The sequence below is a fragment of the Neodiprion fabricii genome, chromosome 7 (assembly GCF_021155785.1).
Source record: "Neodiprion fabricii isolate iyNeoFabr1 chromosome 7, iyNeoFabr1.1, whole genome shotgun sequence".
Classification (NCBI taxonomy): domain Eukaryota; kingdom Metazoa; phylum Arthropoda; class Insecta; order Hymenoptera; family Diprionidae; genus Neodiprion; species Neodiprion fabricii.
The window spans coordinates 22,402,351-22,419,054 of NC_060245.1; the positions used below are offsets into that span (position 1 = coordinate 22,402,351).

The 16,704-nt window shown below is 37.5% G+C and overlaps 2 protein-coding genes and 1 non-coding gene across 13 annotated transcripts in view; 1 reads left to right on the forward strand and 2 right to left on the reverse strand.

Annotated features, from left to right (window-relative positions):
- LOC124186098 (dystrophin, isoforms A/C/F/G/H-like) overlaps positions 1 to 16,704 on the reverse strand; it is a 315,823-nt gene that overhangs the window by 298,224 nt on the left and 895 nt on the right. The window contains exon 1 of one of the 10 annotated variants that reach the window (XM_046577468.1): positions 13,457 to 13,487. The exons of 7 other annotated variants lie outside the window; for them this stretch is intronic. In XM_046577468.1, coding sequence (XP_046433424.1) covers positions 13,457 to 13,472 — 16 coding nt within the window. In that variant the 5' untranslated portion in view covers positions 13,473 to 13,487. Of the gene's footprint in view, positions 1 to 2,839; positions 3,899 to 11,866; positions 12,006 to 13,456; positions 13,488 to 16,704 lie in introns of those variants that run through there. 2 more of the 10 variants (XM_046577466.1, XM_046577467.1) reach the window with 2 other exon arrangements.
- LOC124186122 (alpha-taxilin) overlaps positions 5,266 to 16,704 on the forward strand; it is a 63,622-nt gene continuing 52,183 nt past the window's right edge. The window contains exon 1 of one of the 2 annotated variants that reach the window (XM_046577535.1): positions 5,266 to 6,000. The gene's annotated coding sequence lies outside the window, so the exon portion shown is untranslated. The remainder of the gene's footprint in view (positions 6,001 to 16,704) is intronic. The other variant, XM_046577540.1, reaches the window with a different exon arrangement.
- LOC124187251 lies at positions 16,402 to 16,593 on the reverse strand. The gene has a single exon (XR_006871810.1). It is a non-coding gene; the product is annotated as a U2 spliceosomal RNA (small nuclear RNA).

The following is a 16,704-nucleotide window of genomic DNA, read 5'->3' on the forward strand; positions in this document are numbered from 1 at the left end:
GACACCCTGTATATATACACGGTAAATATTATGCGCGTGATTCGATGATGAATTACACGCGGCGTACAAATAATGTACAATAATTCGATTCTTAACGTTGATAAAACAAGCCTGTTATACAAATATATATATGTATATATTTATATGTATGTATATATATATATATATATACGTATACTTGTCGCTGCTTACTTCACTTCACTTCACTTCTTCTTCCCTTCTGTATCCCCTCCCTCTTCTCCATACTTTTATCAACATCACGCGATAAAGTGTCTATTATTATAAATTCTGTCGCAGTTTTCTGTCATCGCAACACAGGATGATCTTCTCGACGGTTTTCTTCGCATATTTTTCTCCCATGCAAAAATAGGCAAGCAGACTGGCTGCATAGAAACAGAGAAAGAGAGTGGAGCAGGAACAGCAAAAGGAGCAATTTATTTTTCTTCTTCTCGCCATTCACTGTCACATATATACGTATATACAACGATGAAACAGTGGAAACTTACAACAAACTGACCTGCGAATAATTGACGATTGCACTTTGAAACTGGCTGCAGCAGCAATAAATGATAGATTTTGTAAGAAAAGAATGCGAATGCTCGTAAAATACTTTTTCGAAATTGTATAATAGAGAAATAAAATTCAGTACATTTGAAAAAATGTCTACAGATGACAAAGGATGCGTATTACTCGGAAACTTTTACTATCGAGTTTGTTTGTTTTTTTTTTTTTTTTTTTGTTTTTTATTAGTCGAGAACGTCGTTGACCTTGAGAAACGCTGACCAACCACTTTAATACAGATTAGTAATCTGAGAATGTTGTACATTAACGGGTACAAAAATTCTAAAAGACTGATTTAGTCGTCGACGATAAGATACGCAATAGTCGTTAAACTCTTGTCGAAATCTTACGCATAGTTTTTGAGCAACGACTACTTGTACAAAAAAGTGTGAAAAAAAATGGCGAGTGCTTTTTTTATATTGCAGAATCGTACAAGAAATAATAAAGCAAATTGACGGAGGTCAGGGAAAATGTCCTCTCGGTTGGCATGGAATACCTCGTATACGTTATATACGTACGTGTACGGTGAGGATGACGGACGAATAGTTGGAAAAATTTTACAACAAGCACAACAAGTCGACGCGATATTTACGATTAGCAGCCTGTGAAGTTGGGAGCGTGAAATATCCGTGCGACGAGGCAACGTGTTTGAAAGCATTGCCGTGTATCACGTCAGGAACTCTCCTGACAACGGTATCACCGGCTGCCCAAACCTCCCGGGTGTGTTTCACGTATCATACGTGTACACGTGTATAGGTATATATCCACGTACGTAGTTTCGCGTCTTCTCGTCGCCCCGACGGCCATTGTATCGTATTGTTGTCCATCCGGATGAAATTACGCCATGCGAGACCGACGCGAGCCTTTGTTGTCGGAGATTCTATGTGACACAAAACCTTTTCGAAATAAAAATACAACCCACCGTAATGATATCGTATACCTCCCTCTGATGTTTGCCCGATATATGCGAGCTGACGAGACAAGGAGGAAGATATCGAAACAAGATGTTCGGAAAGTTTCGCTCTCCGCACGTGTAACGAGGATGAAGTTAGTCGACGTTGGGGCGGGGTTCAAATTTCCAAATTCAAAAGTTTCCAATTATTTTTCGTCCCGAAACTGAACTTCACCCCCGTCCCGCAACGTCGTCGTAACGAATCGATGAGAAAAAATTACCATTTTCTTATTTTTACGACGATTTTGAAGAAACTGAGATTGCAAAACATGCCTCATGTTTTGTCTTACTACGGTTTACTGAATTTCAAACACTTCGGAACGGTTTACAAAATCTCAGACAATTCAAAAGTGCGACAAAACGATCTTGCTTAAACGTGAATAGCTACAGTAACGTTGCTAACTTCATTCTCGTTTCACGTATGTATGACAAGTCCTTGTAAATAAATTGATATTTGCGTGTAATTTATACTGACGTTGATGAAACGAGATGGATTTCCCTGAAATTCCGTAAACCGTGGAGTGACGATAAAAATTTAAGAAGAATAACAAATTCTCTTTACGTATATATATATACAATGCGACTTCCTTTCGATATTATCAAACTCGGTACCCTGGCGAAAATTTCTACTACTACGAATTTTCATGAAAATTGAAACAATTCGTATTGTTTCGTAAAAAATTGTAAGCATGCGTTGTTTTTCGTAAAGAACTCTTAATTTTCTTCAAAATTAGCATTTGGCTGTAGTAGCTTGAAAAATACAAATTTCCACGAAACTCTACAATTTGTATGTAACAAACTATCCACATATTTTTAAAATTTTGTACGAAAACAATTTCTCCTGAAAAAAGAAATTGTACAAAATGTCCCAATTGTCGTAGAAAATTTGTAGAAATCTTCAATAATAATAATAATAATATAGCGTCCAGCGGCACGTGAAAATCCGTAGATTGCGTAAAGCGATAAACAAATGTGAGAAAAAATATGATAACGCCAGGTATGTACGTAGATTACGTACGTGCAGTAGACGTAAGTATGACGAACATAACGGTTTTATACGCGTAATCGTTCTCTCCACGACCAAAGTACGTATAATATTATATTTTACACGCGTATAATGTAATACAGAACGTGCGGGTTCGTTTACACCTGTAGATAATCTAATTACGTAACAGGTATTCAAAAATCCTGAAACAAGCGAAAATAATGTATACCTGTGTAACGATGCACGCGTCTAACGACAATGGTTTTGAAAGATGGAGTAAAAACAACGAAAATAGAAAAAGGAAAAAAAAAAGAGCGACGCATGATTGTCTGTATGTGTACCTATATAGACGACCTCCATCTTGTCCCGTATCGAAGTGCAGCAGCAGCAGCAGCAGCGGCGGTTACAGCGAGAGGAACAGAAAAGGGGGGGGAGGGTTTAATCCGTTTAAGAACGTCGAAACACCGACACACGGCACTTGAACGATAATTTATCCGAAAAGCAGGCGAGAAGGTGCGAGAGAAGGTTTAGGAGATGAAAAAAAAAGGCACGCACTCGATCACCGACACGTACACATGTACACGTAAACACGCGCGCACACACACACAATCTTTCCGAGATTTTACCCCCAGTTTTGTTTAACACCGAAGAGATAAAAATCTGGGGGGGGGGGGGGGGGAGAAAAAAAACAAAAGAAGGGAAATTTACGTTTCCACCGACACTCGAAAGGCGCGCACTGACACACCGACACCGAGAAACCAACTTCACTTCGATCACCGTTTACCGACCAACTCACCACTCAACGTTACTTATATGTCGTGCCTTTCGGTATTACGAATAAGAAACACGATTCTCCCACGCCACTTGTTGATCGTCGCACTGTCAAACGGTTCTCCTGTCTTTTCTCTTTATCTCTCTCTCTCTCTCTTTCTCCGGTGAGAAATATCACTGCTCGAGGATCCGCCCGATCCTCGCAGCTGAGAGACGAAAACTGCGATGCCGATCCTCCGGGATACCGAGCATCGACGGCAACGACGACGACGAGAGTTGGCTAAACGCGTACAAGGCGACGAACGATCGCGGTGAGAAGAAGACTAAGAACAACAACAACGACGACGACGACGACGACGAGTCTTCTTCTTCACCGGTCGCCATGAAGCACGGCAAGGAAAGCCGTGTGAAAAAAAAAAAAGAAAAAATTTACACGCTTATTCCCGACGAGCGTTACTAACCAACTACGCCGGTTAAACTTTCCTTAACTCGTTTATCTCACCAATCGGTAAACTACGGCCGATATATACCGAATAAACAAAACGCCCGACACACCCGTTCTTTTTCCTTCCTTCCTCCTTCTTTTTTTTCTTTTTCCCTCAACAAAAGACGCGACCGCTCGGACGGGCGGAGAGTCACTGTCGTCTGGCAGCCGACGCGATCGGGCCCAGTATCGCCCCCCCCTCCCTCCTACCTCCACGCCCGGCCGGCGCTCGTTCACTCTCTCTCTCTTTCTCTCTCTCTCTCGCTACTCCTTTCTCTCACTCTCGCTCCGCCGATTCTCCAGACTCGAGACAGCTACCGACCGCGCAACGTCGCGGCGTCGTCGCGCCGGTTCGACGACGGGAGGAAAAACGCGCCACGGCCCGCGGGGCCTCGATTATTCTGCCAATCTGCTGTACATACCGATGTACAACATCGTTTACAGACGCTGTCGGTGTGCCAACATAAATGTAACAAAGAAAATGAGGAAAAAAAAAAAAAAACATCTGAAAGTATAATTTTTCGGTATGTACCACCATTTTCGTCACCTGATCGTTTTGGAGGGGGGGGGGGGGGGGGGGGGAGGGAGGGAACGTCGGGGCTAAAGTTGCAGAGAGTTAAGGTTTCCTACGGGTTTGGTTATTGTCATTTTTGATCGAAAGTTGAAAATGGCAAGAGTTATTTTTGAGGAAAGGGAAATTTGAAAATTTCATTGAAATTTAAAACTGCCGGTAGAAGCTGCTGCGGAATCTCGTCGAAATTCTGGATTTAGACTCATGCCGATAATAGCAATTTCGAATTTATGTTACAACTGGACTGCGTGCGTTATATACAGGTATGTGTGTAACATAGCGCGAGGTGCGTGTCTCGATAATCGATGTAATAGAATAAATAAATAATCGACTAGATACACCGGCTACGAGCAGACGGTGGTCTCTCTGCCTTTGAACGACCGTATCGGTCGTTGATTGTTTCGATCGATTAATTGGCGAGGCTGTGGGCTTCGATATCGCTAATAACAATCCACGCCGATTCTCTGTTTGTAACGAACCATGTACGTTGAATATTTCTGTTCAAGAAACGTCTAAGTAATCGCATTTACGGTAATCACTTATGCGATGGTAGGAATACATCCACGATTTGCAATATACGTTGTGTACGTAGTATGTAATAGAAATATATAGAAAAATGCCATGAGATACGACACCTGGGTTAATCCTCACCTCTGATCGTTCGCAGTTCGGCGTGAGCCTTGAAATTGCGTTGACCAGGTTTATTCCTGCAATTAAACGGCCAACTTTTACATCAAGTCCGTGCTTCGTCTTGATTTAAACAACATCCTGACGAATCATCGCTTAAACTCACATCGATTACGTGCACAAATATGTTAAACTTACGACTTAAGATCGTGTCGTGTTAGTTGCAAAGATAGCCGCTTGTGCAGAGCTGAAAAACAAACGAACTGCAGCGATCACGTGACGACGCGTCGCAATTGTTTCTTCGTCCGTGCGACGCGTAATTTGTGTCGAGAAATTTCGATGAAAACTGGATGGACTTGGCTGCCATACCAGTGCTGAAAAGCTGCATATATTGTGAATATCTCTGTTGCGCTATCGAGTCGATAATTTATCGCATAATATACATACAGCGTATCTCCATCTTCGTCCTAAGGATGTTTCAACTCGACAGGTGATATTTTCGCAACACGTACGTACAGATTTCAGAACGATCGGTGTGAAGATGATCACTTGTCTAATCGAACGTTACGGAGTATCAAATTTCACACCGACGCTCGTCAATTGTTCGAAGAGCGAACGAATTGAATTCTCTGCAGCGTCGCGTCGGTTCGCGACATTGAAAAACCAACGGGTCGAAAAGTCGTGTTTTGAGACCCTGCGATAAGTGAGTAAACAAAGTGTCTCTCAGTGTTTACAAACGCGCCGCGAGTCGATGCATGCAGTTTATTATCCTCGTTACGTCGTGATTTGCGATTCGAATATTGTGCCCTACTTATGCAAATTCCTTCGTCCGAAAAAGTCGTGTTGTCGTGTTTTCTCGCAGTGATTAGTGAAATGTAATTAACAGTGTTACTGTGATTAGTGTCGTACGTAATTAGCCAAAGTTTCGAGACGACAAAAACGCGGTGTGATTGTGACCACGGCGATGAGGAACGTTCCGTAATAAGGAAGGTGTAGAAGCAGAAGAAGAAGAAGAAGAAGAAGAAGAAGAAGAATAAACGATCAGCACGGTGAGTAGAAGCGTATAAATAATTCGACTTTTTATCGTGTATATTTTCACGTCCAAACATCAACGCGGCACTGACCGTTCAACGATTTATTACTCCGCTACTGTATACGCAAATCGCATTTTTATTTACGACTCGTTTTCAGAACTAAACCGTACCCGTACGTTGTGCGTAAATAACGAACAGTTAACACAGGCACGTCTTGTTATACATCGAATTTTTCTTCCCGTTTCACAACGATTTTCCTATTTCAAATCTATCAAACTCTTCAACCGAACAGGCGACCTCCCCCCACCCCTCCCCCCACACACGCAATTTCTGAATTCCGTTATTTTCCCGAAGCGAGTGAAAAAATCCGCCCAAAAAAACTGTACAAGAAGGAAAAAGTTGTTCTACTACTCTCTTTCATTACGGTAACACCGTATGGGTGAATCGGGGGAGGATTTAAGTCACGTATGTATAGGACATTCCACGTCAAATCGACCTGTATCTGACCCTTCACCTCTGCGATTTGGTTCGTATTTTTTTTTTTACCCCTTTCAGCGACAGAAGCCACTATTTTGGTATCCTTTTTTTTTTTGACATTTCATTTTTATTCCATGCAAAATCCGGATTTTTTTTTGCATTTTCAGGTAAATAATTAATTATGCTTTAGAATGATTAGGATTTTCTGTGAATCCATGATTTTTTACAAATGTTGTGAACAAACGCATGTTAAAAAAAAAAAAAAAAAACGATACGTTCGTTTTTAAAAAACTGTAGATTTAATTCCCAATACATGTAATACGTTAATTATCACATGAAATACATTCGATTGCAGAGAAAATTTCTAAAATAACACCGAGTGCCTCCGAGATTCGGGACAATTGTATAAAAATTCGGGAGGTAAATCAGAAATAAAAGAAAGGTCCAGAGGGTCGGGCCCAGATTGACTTCGAATGGAATGCTCCATATACATATATCGTATATCTATAACATATCTATAACGTATAAGAAAATCGCACGCGCCATGTTACCAAATATTTCGATCGCAGTTCTTGGGAGACATTCGGAAAAATTGTATCCTTAAAAACGCGCATTTATTTTTTTTACAATATACGCGTATATTCGTTTATAGGTACATATATATATGTACACATGGTACACGGGGCACGAATGCATTATATGTTCAAGTTCGTACACGCGTCGTTATGTGGGATATAATGTAACGTGCGTGGCCACGTGGCTCCCGAAACACTCAACGTAACAAGATTCTCTTTCTTTCTCTCTTTCTTCTCTCTCTCTCTCTCTCCCTTGCTCCGTACTAAATACATGTAACGCGATGTTCTAGAATGCGTGGTTTTGAAAGTAAATTTACGGAACACATGACGTACTAGGGCTTAGTGCGAGTTCTACGTACGCAACGTTTACGATCCCCATAAATATTGCGTGCATAAAAACATGCGGCGCATACGCGTACGCATGGGGGAAAGTCGTGTACCTTCCTAGAAAATACAAGTTGCGCTAGAAGAAATTGTGTTTAATTGCAAGATTAGGTAGACGTGTGTGTAGACAAATTTACCATTTGTTTCCATAGACCGTGTTACATATATCTTGATATAATGTAAACACGACTGACAATTATTTATCGATCACTTCTTGATGCGTAATACAGAGATTGCAGGTTTTACGAAAGAATTTACTACGGAGTTGTAAATTATTCGACGAAATTTTCACCAGACTTAAGTTGGTAATGTTAACGTAACGAAATATCAGGGGATAAATTGTTGTTACTTAATTTTATTATTAATTATGTTAATTATTATTTATTATTAATTATAGTTGCGTAGATTCGATGCAAAAAAAAATTCCCTAGGATCAACAAATTTATTTCGCGATACGTTCCGCTTGCAACGAATATCCGCGCTGATGTTATTCACCACGCGTTAAACAATCAACGTCGATTTAAACGTTGCAACATTCCAAATATGTAACAAGAGTCAGGAAATCAAGCCCAACAATCAGCGAACTGTGCGCGCGTAATTGAATCTGACCTGAATTTCAAACTTTGAAGCTACCACGCGCGTATTATTATAATAAATGCGTTGTTCGTCATCGTCGCACGTACGATAAAATAAAACGCTGAAACATATTTGTACAAATAAAAATACGCGCGATGAGTTGGGAAAATATTTCCTATCGTACACGCAATGTATAAAATAATGCCTGTGATAAAGACAAAGAAATTTCGGAATATGCGTTGAGAGAAATTTTTATTTCCGTTTACCGCTCGGTCCTTAACTATTTTCGTTTTTTTGCCACGATCGAAAAATATAGTTCTAGGTAGAAAATGAAAATTAGTTTTTCAGTTAATACTGGTATGTACGCAAATTATTTCTTCACTTCGCATAAATCTCCACTTCCGTTTAAAGAGCTTTTCGACGACTTGAAACTGCGCCCGCAGCAGCAGTGCAAAAGCTTCGCTTGAATCTTGCAGCCGGAATTATACGTACAATCTGTCTGCAAGAGTTATTAATATAAAAAAAAAAAAAATGACGAATTTTTTATTAGATTTAGTTTAAAATTATTAAAAAATATGCTCATTCACTATATTTTGTATTCGAATTTCAATACAAAGTTATTCGTAGGCAAAGAAAAAAATCCATAACGTCGAATATTCAGTGAGATTCGTCTGTTTTTTTTTTTTTTTTTTTGGTAAAAAAACAATTTTGTCAATCAGACGTAATCTGGACAAAATTGAAAAAAAAAACACTATTCACTCACTTTGGTCGCTTTATTATTTTCATATTTCTCACACATTATACATATATACGAATTACAACAAATATTAACGAATGCAGTTTAAGAACCTTTTCGAGATATCAAGTTCAAAAAGTACAATTTATTGTTAAAATACCTGCAGATGTACGTAATTTGGAAATTCGCGGGACAATCGCTTCAATTTCTTTTACTATTATTATTGTCATTGTAATTGTTATGTTTATTGTTGTTGTTGTTGTTGTTATTATTATTATTATTATTCTGTAAACTGTTCAGAACGTCCGTGCTAAAAATCTCTTTTGACTTCTGCTTACACTAGGTTTTTACGATTTCCTGAACAAACAAGCAGCCAGTTTAATCGTTAATACATCGTTTTCGACGTAGGCGTTACAAACAACGATTCATGCGGACTTTGGTAAAAGTATTTGAAACTTGTTTCAATACGTGACAACTTCACGCGTTGGGAAAAATTGTAAATTTTGTTTTTCAAAAAAATGAAAATACCGTCGCCGATCGTGAGCTGAAAAATAATCGATAAAAATTAATCTAGCATTGTTTCAGCTCGCACGTTTCTACTCGATCAAAAAAAAAATATATTTTCGCACGAATTTTCAGAACTTCGCGATTCTTCGGGGTCTTGTGCCGAAGGAAAAAAAATAAAATAAAATAAAATCCGACGCGATATAAATTTTCTTACACGATCACACGGTTAAAATCGTCGTCCAGAGCGGCACGCGCGGCATTAAGCGCCCGTTATACAATAAATTCACAAGCGTGTTAGTCGCGCGAAGCAATTCAATTCCGTTTAAAAATTTCCCCTCAATAGACGCAACAACGCTCAACAATATAACGTTGTATATCCTTGTAACCCATACGATCGCGTCTACGATTCTAAACAATTACACCCGACGCCCCAGGTTATCGTACATTATTCTTAGTGAATAGACAGATGCGAGAAGAGCTGCCTCGTGCCCCAACGTCTCTCCGTCTAATAATTCCGATCATGAGAGAGCTTAACAAGCCCTGATGTGCTTTACATTGATCCTAATATAGAGAGCCTCGCGTTGTAACGAGCTCTGCACTCTTCGCAAAGTTATCCTGCGATATACGTATAACAACAACAACAACGATAATAATAATGATAATGATAATAATAACAACGTCGACGATGCATTTTGTTGTACCGGCTGTTTGTTATACCAAAGAACTTTTGTAACACACGCGTATATATGGTGCGATATCATCCTCTCCCTTCGTCTCTCGCTCAAACTAATAACTTTCCGTAGCTACTCGTCCGCGTATTATTGATGCGTCGCGGGTTTAATTGATATCAGTCTGTGCTTAATGAAGGAATAGAGAAAAAAAACAAAAAAAAAAAAAACTTCCTCGATCGTCGACCAGACACGCGACGCGTTCCTTATGAGTAATGTACGATATTGTATTCAATTGCTGTTAAACCTGTACACGGTGTGTGGTATGTGTGTATATACGTATACAATATACGTGCACTTGATTGCACAAAAAAAAAAAAAATTATACATTTATATTATATGGGGGGAATTCCATGCGATTTTAGATTTTTCGTCAAAATCTTTATTCCGCAATTGTCCCAAATACGAGAGAGTAACCTGAATTATTTCGTATCTTTTATTGAATTTATCAATTGTTTATAAGGTATATTTAAAGTGATTTTGTAAATAGGAACGTTTTTAAAATTGTTTGAAAAATTTTCAGAAACTGTATTCTCCATTACAAACATTTCAAAACCGCGTTTATGACGGGCTGATTTTTGTTCCGTTTTTATTTTGCACGATCAACTTTTTTATTTTATCAATTTTACAATGGAATCGGTCTAGAAACGTTCCAAGTGAATAAGAAAAGACATGAGAATTGTTTGAGAATTTTCAGAACGTTTAAACGATATTTCTGTTGATAAAAAAAATAAAGATTGCTAAAAAAAAATTCAAAAAAAAAAAAATAAAACAATAATTGACTCATCGTGGATCCGGCCTTGAAATGTTTGGAAAAGAAAATACAGTCTTTGATAATTTTTTGAGAGTATTAAAACAGGTCTTTTTCAAAATCACTCTCAATATTAATAAATAATAAACCACTTGAATAAATAATGTGAAAAAATGCACGGTACTGTTTTAGAGTTTGAAGAATAATTTTGAAAAAAATCAAAAATCGTTAGGGTCAGACGTTGGTTGGTTTCGCGTCTAAATTCCCCATATATTTATTATACTGTAATATTATTTCACTATCGTGAGGGTAAATAAATAAATAAATAAATAAATAACGGATTCATTTCATCGTCGTCGTTACAGCGCAGCAGCAACAGCAGCAAAACGCGGTCAAAGACCTCTTAATTTCCAGTTGACCCACGTTTTCAATTAGCGCATACGGTTTTATTTAAGGGTGTAAATTTGCTGCGTTTTTTTTTTTTTTTCCTTTCACTTTCCTTCAAACATTTGCGACCGGACGTACGAATTATTTACGTTAATTGTAGGCAGTACAAATTAGTATTATCAGTATAATTATAATTCAAGAACTATATATATATATATATATATATATTATGTACTTGCGACGTGTTCGTTTCGTTTTGTTACAAATCGAATCGCTTTTAATTCTAAATATATTGAGAAATATCGTAAACATTTTTTGTTCAACACCCTGAAATTCAATTCTATCCATACCTTATTGTTTTTCGAAAATTCCTATAAACGGTTTCTTTTTATTGTTACTTTCAAAACGTTCACGTGATAATTTACATCGTTACAGGTATACCATATATGTAAATATACAGATAGAATGTTCGTAATGACGTTGCATGGGTTGATTTTAAACCGTTTATCTTTCGCCCGTTGTCTTTTTTCAAGAATATTATATATTCCTAATCCACATGCGTGTACGCAATATAATGTGCACCGATAAATTATTTGTTGAAAAAAAGAAACGTGAGCAAAATAGGGAAAAGAGAAATGAGAAATAAAAAAACTTTTTAATCGAAATTCAAATTAATGAAATTGGATTGAAACAAAATTTTTACAAGCTTTAAGAAAACAGCGAAGATATTATCGTATATACGTGTATTACATCTACTTACTTCTCCAATTTTTCGTGACGATATCCAAAGCCTGTTGAAAGCTCAAGTTTTTTGTAAACATATCGATTGAAATTCAAAGCGCCGCACTGATTTATAATCCAGGGTATAGTATAAAATACGATACGAACGGTGGTTCGATTTTTTTTTTTTTTAATCGTCTTTTCCTTATTCTTTTTTTTATTTTTCTTCTTTTTTTATTTCACTCAATTTCTGACCGCCGTTCGAAGATTTCCGAACTACGAATCATCGTCGCAAGAGAGGAAATGTAAGAAAAAATTCAGGGCAGGATTGAAGTTCGAGATTTGAAGGATTACACGGTATAAATATAATCCGATCATATCGATTACCGATTTTTCATTTCTTGGCAACAGTTTCGCGACTTTGCTGCCGATTTTGCGGCGAAAAAAATTGACGCACACCCCGAAAGGTATCCCGACGATACTACAGCTTGACTCGTAAATAAGCAATATTGTATTCGGCGTAGATAAGATTGTTCGCTTGTCGCATCGCGCGTCTCACGATTACGAGATCGGCTCGACTCGCCTCCACGTCGCATTAAAATTAACGTACGACACAGCGTGTCTACATATGTATTATGACAATTGTTTCACTCGCAGAACTCTCATTTATCCCCCCTTCTCTCCACAATATTAGTCGTGATTGGTGGGGACGAAAATATTATTATACAGTAGAACCTCGATTGTCCGAACTAATTATTTGGACCGAGTCCAGTACGGATAATCGAACAGAAATTTTTATCACGATAAGATGCGAGACACTCCATGTCAACTCGACCGATTATTTTACCGCAATATTTTTCATTCACTTCGCAATTTTTTTCATACGATTCTTAAGTCTGAAAAAAAAAGACTCGCGAATTTTTACAAATTTTCTACGATTATTTAAACTCATGTAAAAATTGCACTGAGAAAAATTTCATTTGTTACGGTAACTAGAAAAATTCAGTAAAACAAGTATCGTTAAAAAAACTGTTTGAACATGTTTAATAATGTTGGAACAGTGTGGCATTTTTTAAAAATGGCGAAAAATTCACAACAATCTTACTTTTCGTTCCGTTCATTTCTGACAAAATTTTTTCGAGCACTGAACATTTTGAAGAAACAAAACGTTATAATTCAGTGTCGAAGAAAAAATTTTTTCTCAACAATACAAAATTTTGTATAAAATAAAGGAATTCGAAAAATTCTGTGCGGAAATTTTTGTATATTTTTTTTTTTTTTTTTAAATCAATCGAATAAAACATTGAATAAAAAATGTTGCGATCGTAATTAATTTGAATTCCCGATTTCGAAAACGCATCTTGCTTCTTCCCAGAATTTCTTTTTCCTTAACTTTACTCCATCATTTCGCCGTATGCTTGCTTTTCAAGCCTTTTTTAAAACGGTCTTATTATACATATACCTGCATGGGATGGGATGAGATTATTCGCTCCTTTCGTATATTATATAAATATATAAAATTCCAGGTTTAATACGACGAGGTCGTGGCACAGGGTCGTATATCGGGGGGGTTGAAAAGTTCGAAGGCGTGTGTAGTTTGCGAAAAAAAATATGCGGGTTATTTACTTACAAATGTCGTCATCCATCGTGCAGGGTAAAAAAGGTCCCTCCTTTTTTTCCCCCGGTTTCCTCGAGACTTATGTGCCGAACTTTTATATTATATGTGTGAATGTATGTGTATACATACACAGGTATATATATATATATATATATATATATATACGCCTGTAACAAGTTTACGCCTATAACGCACAGTTTTTAATGCTTATTTTGAACACATCAGCCGGGTGAAAAATGTGAGAATTCTACGTCACGTTAAACTCGAAGGAAATTTTTTTCTTCCTCTTTCCCCCGTCCACAAAATTTACTGTAGTTTTTACATTTTTTGTAATGGTAAAAAAAAAAAAAAAATTCGTCGCACTTGAAAACACAATATTTATCAAAAACGTCCCATGCAGTTGAGATAAAGAATTTTTTTGCAGACCTCGTGTTATATTTACATGTAACAGAAGATTGCGTGATGTTGAAAACTTGGTAGGATTTTTTTGATTTTTTTTTTTTTCAATATCTTACGTATACAAGTGAGCTACGCTTAAATATTTCACGTTCAGTTGGAACAGGGTTCTTCCATTTACGTCACGCAGTTACAGATGTAAAGTTTATCGGTTTAGTTTGTTTCGAAAATCGTCTTCTCACTTTTGTCGTCGGACAAAGGTGGATAAAGGATGTTTATGTCTCTATACATGTACACAGTTTTAAAAGTTTTATTGTCCGTTTTAAACCATTTACACCCTTCCTTCTAAAAACTGTACTTTCACATCTATGATCACTGCGGAAAAATTGAAAATTTGAAAACAAAATTTTGAAAAAATTTAGACAAGCATGGATTTTAATTATCTTTGCAATTTTTTTATGAAACTATAAAAAAAATTTATATTTTGAGCTCCGTAGTATTTGCAAAAGCGTCTTTCGGCCTCAGCTTATAGATGAAACAATTCGTGAATATATTAGTACAGTGAAAATAGGTCCGAATTAAAAGTATTTGAGATATGGTGAAATTTTTGTCTATGGGGGATTTCTAACTCTCAGGACCTCGAATATGAAGTTATTTTCGAGCTGCACGGTCGGCATTTCCAGAAAACAATAAAAATTAATATCTTTTACGATTTCCTTGACAACCGCTATCGATAGATGAATATCGACTTGACGATCGTGTAGAGCGGAAAATTCTACATCGAATAATGTCTTCATAAGTCTGAAACGGAGTCGGATTAACAAACGAAGAAAAAAGAAATTCCACTTATCGACGAAGTCTTGAGAAATTTTGGTGAAACAATTTCTTTTCTCTTGATTCGTTAATCCGACTCCGTTTCCGACACGCGAGGACACAATTCGACGTAGAATTTTCCGCTCTACACGATGGTAAAGTAATTTCTCATCAATCGATAACAGTTTTTGACAAAAAGTCGAGAAAACCGCAAATGTTTCAGTTTTCTCGAAACGCCGTCTATACGCAGCTCAAAAACGACTTCAGATCGAAATTCTCTGTACAAAAAAAAAAAAAAATTCCACTCATCCCAAACAGTTTTAGTTCAGACCTATTTTTACCGGACTACATGGGTGCGTGCAATCATTTGCAACACAAACTAAGCAGCGAGTATTAACGAAGGAAAATAAGAAAGTCGCAGGAGGGTCGCGCGTCTCATGCAAAGCTGCGTAATTTGCTCGATCGACGGTCATTTCCGCATCCCGTCAGCGCCGGGGTTGAAATTTCGGAAAACGAGGCGACCGCATGCGGCGGCGAAAATCGCGAAACTGCCAAGTGCCCTGCAGGCGTCGGGGATGCCATGCGAGTTCGTCGTCGAGGCGCCGTCGCACTGACGATCAGAGAGTCGACTCGACCCGCGTCGACGTCGGGCGTATTATACCCCACGTTCCAACGGGCCTTGAATATTTTACACCGTTTGCCCGCCGCGCCGTCAAGTTCTCCACGGTGAAAATCATTTCTACGATCTACTGCGAATTTTTGTTTTTTTTTTTGACAAATCTACATGGTACTAGAATTTTAGTGACGAAAATCAATAATTCGTTGGAAAAAACTATGCGTGTTTACAGTTTTGTTAGAAATCGTACGAAATTTTCCAACTTCCGTTGATATTCGCAGTAGTAGAAATTTTCAACGCGAATCGATTAATGGAATTCAATGAGGAAGTTACGTGTAATACAGAAGTTGAGTTGCATAATATAGTTTCACGAATACTGCAAGTTCTGACTTATCTTTGGTAATCACTAGAAATATACGTCGTGTGAAATAGGTTGTATTCTGTCTTCTTCTCGCAACTATTTTATCATTGAAAACATTTTCAACACTGCGATTGAAGTACGTAAAGATGCATTTTTAGAATAACTCTTTACGTCGAACCTTTAGAATAGCTTAAAATAATTCAAAATAACTCGTAAAACACAATTGACAAAGTTATATTAGTGAGGGAGCTTTCGCGGTGTAGAATAACATCATTTTCACAAATTATTTATTTTCTTTTAGATTGAAATTTTAAATCAAACAAATAGTCTTCAAAATAAAAATTTTTGAAAAAAATTTTTCATTTTGAAGACGTTTGTTTGATTTAAAATTTTAATCTAAAAGAAAATAAATAATTTGTGAAAATGATGTTATTCTACACCGCGAAAGCTCCCTCACTAATATAAGTTTGTCAATTTCGTATGATTTCTTAACAAATTGTAAACATGCATAGTTTTTTCGTTTTCGTTTCGGTCAACGTTTATACCAACTTTGACATTATATTGTAGTTAAGTACCTACCCATCTACTTTACTGCTGTATATTACAACGTAGAAAGGCAAAAGATCTTATAATTAACTATTACTGGAGTGATCGTCTCGCAGACGTCCGATATCGAAAAAGTGATGTCATGGGACTTGAGCAATACTTTTGGCTCTTGACTCAATGATTACTCATTCGAATCATTTTCTGTACTAATTATGATTGAATTGATTAAGGTGGGCCAGTCTCGACGGCACTGCAATGTCGAGTCGACCCGTGACCGGACCGGAGCAAGCCCCAGACATCCGGTCTAATTCCAAAAACCAGTTTAATATTCTGGCTCCCCAATGGGGAGCGTATCAGATATTAAGCTGATAAGAACAGATACTACACTTTGATCTTAGCCATAGGCCGAGAAGCGATACTACACTCTGAAAGTATCCAAGCATTATACAAAAAATTGCAAAACTTCATCGGCGAGCGAGCGGTCGACCGGTAGCCATCTATCGGCGGCCGTCCGAACTACGAGCGAAA